Raw genomic sequence first — 7,500 nt, forward strand, 5'->3', positions numbered from 1 at the left:
CTCACGAGCTTCAATTACCCATTTAATAGGAAAATACACACACACACACACACACACACACACACACACACACACACACACAGACACACACACTCACAAAAGTTCCGGTACTTTCCTCCCCGTGTAAGAACACCAAAGCTGTTTTTTTTGTGGTTGGTGGAGAGTGACGCAACCATTGGCTTGCATAACAACACAACACAACACAAGACAACACAAGACAACACAACACAACACAACACAACACAAGACAACACAACACAACACAACACAACACAACACAACACAACACAACACAACTCCTTCCTGGTTGACTTCCTTCCAAAGACTAGGAAATAATGTGGTGAATTTAATCCGTTCCAGGGTCAAACTACTACCCACCATGTTAAATGTAAAAAGTCAGCGTGCCTAACTAACTGGCTTGCAAGTGTAAAAAGAAGCAAAGCGCTGTCAAGTGAAACTGCAACGTAACAAACTAGTAACACATGTTGGCCAAACTTTTATAAGACACTTAAAAATAAAAACATTGTATCTATTTTAAGCTAATATTTAACTATCATGACTCATTCAGTTAAAAAAATTAACTTCAGGGGGAGCGTGAAAAAAAAGGTATTCCTTAGGAGGGGGCGTGAGAGGCATTAGCTTAAAAGCCTCTTTGATGTTGGTACAGAACTATCATGACTCATTCAGTTAAACAAATAGACTTCCGGGGCGGGAGGGGTGAAAAAAAGAAGGTATTCCTTGGGGGGGCGTGAGAGGCATTAGCTTAAAAGCATCTTTGATGTTGGTACAGAACTATCATGACTCATTCAGTTAAAAAAATATACTTCAGGGGGGTCGTGAAAAAAAGAAGCTATTCCTTAGGGGGGCGTGAAAGGCATTAGCTTAATAGCATCTTAGATGTTGGACAGAACTATCTTGACTCATTCAGTTAAACAAATATACTTCAGGGGGGCGTGAAAAAAAGAAGGTATTCCTTGGGGGGGCGTGAGAGGCATTAGCTTAAAAGCATCTTTGATGTTGGTACAGAACTATCTTGACTCATTCAGTTAAAAAAATAAACTTCAGGGGGGGGCGTGAAAAAAAGAAGATATTCCTTGGGGGGGCGTGAGAGGCATTAGCTTAAAAGCATCTTTGATGTTGGTACAGAAGTATCTTGACTCATTCAGTTAAAAAAATAAACTTCAGGGGGGGCGTGAAAAAAAGAAGATATTCCTTGGGGGGGGGCGTGAGAGGCATTAGCTTAATAGCATCTTAGATGTTGGACAGAACTATCATGACTCATTCAGTTAAAAAAATATACTTCAGGGGGAGCGTGAAGAAAAGGTATTCCTTGGGGGGGCGTGAGAGGCATTAGCTTAAAAGCCTCTTTGATGTTGGTACAGAACTATCATGACTCATTTAGTTAAAAAAATAAACTTCCAGTGGGGGGTGAAAAAAATAGGTATTCCTTGGGGGGGCGTGAGAAGCATTAGCTTAATAGCATCTTAGATGTTGGTACAGAACTATCATGACTCATTCAGTTAAAAAATAAACTACTTCAGGGGGGGGCGTGAAAAAAAGAAGGTATTCCTTAGGGGGGTGTGAGAGGCATTAGCTTAATAGCATCTTAGATGTTGGTACAGAACTATCTTGACTCATTCAGTTAAAAAAATAGACTTCCAGGTGGGGGTTGAAAAAAGATATTCCTTGGGGGGGGGGGGGGCGTGAGAGGCATTAGCTTAAAAGCATATTTGATGCTGGTACAGAACTGTCATGACTCATTCAGTTAAAAAAATATACTTCAGGGGGGGGGGGGGCATGAAAAAAAGAAGGTATTCCTTAGGGGGGCGTGAGAGGCATTAGCTTAAAAGCCTCTTTGATGTTGGTACAGAACTATCATGACTCATTCAGTTAAAAAAATATACTTCAGGTGGGGCATGAAAAAAAGAAGGTATTCCTTGGGGGGGCGTGAGAGGCATTAGCTTAATAGCATCTTAGATGTTGGACAGAACTATCTTGACTCATTCAGTTAAAAAAATATACTTCAGGGGGGGGGCATGAAAAAAAGAAGGTATTCCTTAGGGGGGCGTGAGAGGCATTAGCTTAATAGCATCTTAGATGTTGAACAGAACTATCATGACTCATTCAGTTAAAAAAATATACTTCAGGGGGGGCGTGAAAAAAAGAAGGTATTCCTTAGGGGGGCGCGAGAGGCAATAGCTTAAAAGCATCTTAGATGTTGGACAGAACTATCTTGACTCATTCAGTTAAAAAAATATACTTCAGAGGGGGCGTGAAAAAAAGAAGGTATTCCTTAGGGGGGGCGTGAGAGGCATTAGCTTAATAGCATCTTAGATGTTGAACAGAACTATCATGACTCATTCAGTTAAAAAAATATACTTCAGGGGGGGCGTGAAAAAAAGAAGGTATTCCTTAGGGGGGCGCGAGAGGCATTAGCTTAAAAGCATCTTAGATGTTGGACAGAACTATCTTGACTCATTCAGTTAAAAAAATAGACTTCCAGGGGGGGGTTGTAAAAAAGGTATTCCTTGGGGGGGCGTGAGAGGCATTAGCTTAAAAGCATCTTTGATGTTGGTACAGAACTATCTTGACTCATTCAGTTAAAAAAATATACTTCAGAGGGGGCGTGAAAAAAAGAAGGTATTCCTTAGGGGGGTGTGAGAGGCATTAGCTTAATAGCATCTTAGATGTTGGTACAGAACTATCTTGACTCATTCAGTTAAAAAAATAGACTTCGGGGGGGGGCGTGAAAAACTAGTAATTCCTAGTGTGAAGTGTGTGCAGGTAAGTATTTACCTGGACGTGCTCCTGGACCTGGTCAGAGCCTTGCTGAGGACCAGTGAGGGTGCAGACTGTCTCCTGTGGGCCAGCGACTTCATCTTCTGCACACATGAGGGGGAGGAGCAGGAGGAGGGGGAGGAGGAAGAGGGGGAGGAGGAGGAGGGGGAGGAGGAGTAGGGGGAAGAGGAGAAGAAGAAGAAGAAGATGGTCACTTCTGTTCCAGCAGGCCTGCAGGAAACATGTGCAGGAAGTAGAGTCCATGTGGCACACACACACACACACACACACACACACACACACACACACACACACACACACACACACACACACACACACACACACACACACACACACACACACACACACACACACACACACACACACACATCAGAGGAGGAGAGGAGAGGAAGTGTGGCGGCGGGAAAGAAAACAGAAGTGAAGAAGAGGAACACGCTAAAGTGGCGGGAACTATGTTAGTTCTCTTCTGACTTTGTGCGATACAAGCAGTCCTGCAGCGTGTTTACTTGTGTGTGATATCATGTGCAATACAAGCAGTGCTGCAGCGTGTTTACTTGTGTGTGATATCATGTGCGATACAAGCAGTGCTGCAGCGTGTTTACTTGTGTGTGATATCATGTGCGATACAAGCAGTCCTGCAGTGTGTTTACTTGTGTGTGATATCATGTGCGATACAAGCAGTCCTGCAGCATGTTTACTTGTGTGTGATATCATGTGCGATACAAGCAGTCCTGCATCACGTTTACTTGTGTGTGATATCATGTGCGATACAAACAGTGCTGCAGCGTGTTTACTTGTGTGTGATATCATGTGCGATACAAGCAGTCCTGCAGCGTGTTTACTTGTGTGTGATATCATGTGCGATACAAGTAGTTCTGCAGCGTGTTTACTTGTGTGTGATATCATGTGAGATACTAGCAGTCCTGCAGCGTGTTTACTTGTGTGTGATACCATGTCCCATACAAGTAGTTCTGCAGCGTGTTTACTTGTGTGTGATATCATGTGCGATACAAGCAGTCCTGCAGCGTGTTTACTTGTGTGTGATATCATGTGCGATACAAGTAGTCCTGCAGCATGTTTAGTTGTGTGTGATATCATGTGCAATACAAGCAGTGCTGCAGCGTGTTTACTTGTGTGTGATATCATGTGCGATACAAGCAGGCCTGCAGTGTGTTTACTTGTGTGTGATATCATGTGCAATACAAGCAGTGCTGCAGCGTGTTTACTTGTGTGTGATATCATGTGCGATACAAGTAGTCCTGCCGCGTGTTTACTTGTGTGTGATATCATGTGCGATACAAGCAGTCCTGCAGCATGTTTACTTGAGTGTGATATCATGTGCGATACAAGTAGTGCTGCAGCGTGTTTACTTGTGTGTGATATCATGTTCGATACAAGCAGTCCTGCAGCGTGTTTACTTGTGTGTGATATCATGTGCGATACAAGCAGTCCTGCAGCGTGTTTACTTCTGTGTGATATCATGTGCGATACAAGTAGTCCTGCAGCATGTTTACTTGTGTGTGATATCATGTGCCATACAAGTAGTTCTGCAGCGTGTTTACTTGTGTGTGATATCATGTGCGATACAAGCAGTCCTGCAGTGTGTTTACTTGTGTGTGATATCATGTGCGATACAAGCAGTCCTGCAGCGTGTTTACTTGTGTGTGATATCATGTGCGATACAAGTAGTCCTGCAGCGTGTTTACTTGTGTGTGATATCATGTGCAATACAAGCAGCGTGTTTACTTGTGTGTGATATCATGTGCGATACAAGCAGCGTGTTTACTTGTGTGTGATATCATGTGCGATACAAGCAGAGTGTTTACTTGTACAAAGATGACAGACAGACACAATTTCCTCTATTTTACTAAAGTCATTTACAAAAGGTAAACATGCTAGGCTATAGGCTACCAGGAGCTAGCAGCTACACAACAGCTAAGCACACAAGCTAGACAAACAATCATTACTAAAATAAACATTGAACAATAAAAGGTGTCAACACGAACAAATCATTGCTTACACATACAACGTCTCCAAGGCATATTAGAAAGTATCCAGTAACAAACGTGTCTGCATCATTCAACTTATTTATCATGAAATATTGTGACCACCAGGTCACTAAAAAAAACAACCATGACCACTCCACTTCAACTTAAAGACAGCTTTAGTCCCTTCCAGACAGTTCATAATAAATAGGTCAGTATTTTTTTAATAACTAACATTCTTCTCTGTTTGACTCTTTTCACTTCATCAAATGTTTTATAACATAACACAAGTGTGCATGATTCATGCTGATATCATATAGGATTAATATCCGTATCGGCCAATACTCAAGACCTAACTATCGCGCTCACCCTTTAGAGCACAGCTGTCACCAAACCTGCAGAAAATAGTTCTTCTCAGGTTTCTATGTTTACATTTTCACACTTTGCACTATTTTATGACACTTTATGAAGCATTTCTTACATATTCCTTATTTTATAGTAGTAATAATAGTAATAGTAGTACTTCTATTACTACTAATTATACAAATAATAATAACAATTTAAATAAGGGTAAAACTAAGAGTAGTATTAATAATGATAATAAAAATAATAATGATGCTACTACAACTAATAATAATAATAATAATAATAATAATAATAATAATAATAATAAAATAACTATACTATTAACAATAATAATAATACAAATACTACTACTAATAATAATAATAATAAAATAAAGAATAATAGTAATAATTAATGCTACTAATAATAATACAATATTTATAATATTAACTATAATACTAATAACAATAATACAAATAATACTACTACTACAACAACTAATAATAATAATAATAATAAAATAAAGAATAATAGTAATAATTAATGCTACTAATAATAATACATATTTTATAATATTAACTATAATACTAATAACAATAATACAAATAATAATACTACTACAACAACTAATAATAATATCTGGTCAGGATGCCACCCCAACGCCTCCCTAGGGAGGTGTTATGGGCAGGTCCGACCGGTAGGAGGCCACGGGGAAGACCCAGGACACGCTGGGAAGACTATGTCTCCCGGCTGGCCTGGGAACGCCTCGGGATCCCCCGGGAGGAGCTGGACCAAGTGGCTGGGGAGAGGGAAGTCTGGGCTTCCCCGCTTAGGCTGCTGCCCCCGCGACCCCACCTCGGATAAGTGGAAGAAGATGGATGGATGGAATAAAATAATAATAATAAAAATGCTACTACTAATAATAATAAAAATACTAGTAATAATAATAATAATAATAATAGTAATAATAATAAAAAAAGGATTATACTACTACTATCCATCCATCCATCCATCTTCTTCCGCTTATCCGAGGTCGGGTCGCGGGGGCAGCAGCCTAAGCAGGGAAGCCCAGACTTCCCTCTCCCCAGCCACTTCGTCCAGCTCTTCCCGGGGGATCCCGAGGCGTTCCCAGGCCAGCCGGGAGACATAGTCTTCCCAACGTGTCCTGGGTCTTTTCCCCCGTGGCCTCCTACCGGTCGGACATGCCCTAAACACCTCCTTAGGGAGGCGCTCGTGTGGTATCCTGACCAGATGCCCGAACCACCTCATCTGGCTCCTCTCCATGTGGAGGAGCAGCGGCTTTACTTTGAGCTCCCCCCGGATGGCAGAGCTTCTCACCCTATCTCTAAGGGAGAGCCCCGCCACCCGGCGGAGGAAACTCATTTCGGCCGCTTGTACCCGTGATCTTGTCCTTTCGGTCATAACCCAAAGCTCATGACCATAGGTGAGGATGGGAACGTAGATCGACCGGTAAATTGAGAGCTTTGCCTTCCGGCTCAGCTCCTTCTTCACCACAACGGATCGATACAGCGTCCGCATTACTGAAGACGCCGCACCAATCCGCCTGTCGATCTCACGATCCACTCTTCCCTCACTCGTGAACAAGACTCCGAGGTACTTGAACTCCTCCACTTGGGGCAAGATCTCCTCCCCAACCCAGAGATGGCACTCCACCCTTTTCCGGGCGAGAACCATGGACTCGGACTCGGAGGTGCTGATTCTCATCCCAGTCGCTTCACACTCGGCTGCGAACCGATCCAGTGAGAGCTGAAGATCTTGGCCAGATGAAGCCATCAGGACCACATCATCTGCAAAAAGCAGAGACCTAATCCTGCAGCCACCAAACCAGATCCCCTCAAAGCCTTGACTGCGCCTAGAAATTCTGTCCATAAAAGTTCAGAACAGAATGGGTGACAAAGGGCAGCCTTGGCGGAGTCCAACCCTCACTGGAAACGTGTCCGACTTACTGCCGGCAATGCGGACCAAGCTCTGACACTGATCATACAGGGAGCGGACCGCCACAATCAGACAGTCCGAAACCCCATACTCTCTGAGCACTCCCCACAGGACTTCCCGAGGGACACGGTCGAATGCCTTCTCCAAGTCCACAAAACACATGTAGACTGGTTGGGCAAACTCCCATGCACCCTCAAGGACCCTGCCCAGAGTATAGAGCTGGTCCACAGTTCCACGACCAGGACGAAAACCACACTGTTCCTCCTGAATCCGAGGTTGGACTATCCGGCGTAGCCTCCTCTCCAGTACACCTGAATAGACCTTACCGGGAAGGCTGAGGAGTGTGATCCCACGATAGTTAGAACACACCCTCCGGTTCCCCTTTTTAAAGAGAGGAACCACCACCCCGGTCTGC

At 43.2% G+C, this 7,500-nt stretch overlaps 1 protein-coding gene across 1 annotated transcript in view; it reads right to left on the bottom strand.

The window, feature by feature from the left end:
• LOC133574080 (rho GTPase-activating protein 20-like) overlaps positions 1 to 7,500 on the bottom strand; it is a 59,334-nt gene that overhangs the window by 44,435 nt on the left and 7,399 nt on the right. The window contains exon 2 of the mRNA XM_061926117.1: positions 2,797 to 2,882. Coding sequence (XP_061782101.1) covers positions 2,797 to 2,882 — 86 coding nt within the window. The remainder of the gene's footprint in view (positions 1 to 2,796; positions 2,883 to 7,500) is intronic.

The sequence above is a fragment of the Nerophis lumbriciformis genome, linkage group LG31 (assembly GCF_033978685.3).
Source record: "Nerophis lumbriciformis linkage group LG31, RoL_Nlum_v2.1, whole genome shotgun sequence".
NCBI classification, from domain to species: Eukaryota; Metazoa; Chordata; class Actinopteri; order Syngnathiformes; family Syngnathidae; genus Nerophis; species Nerophis lumbriciformis.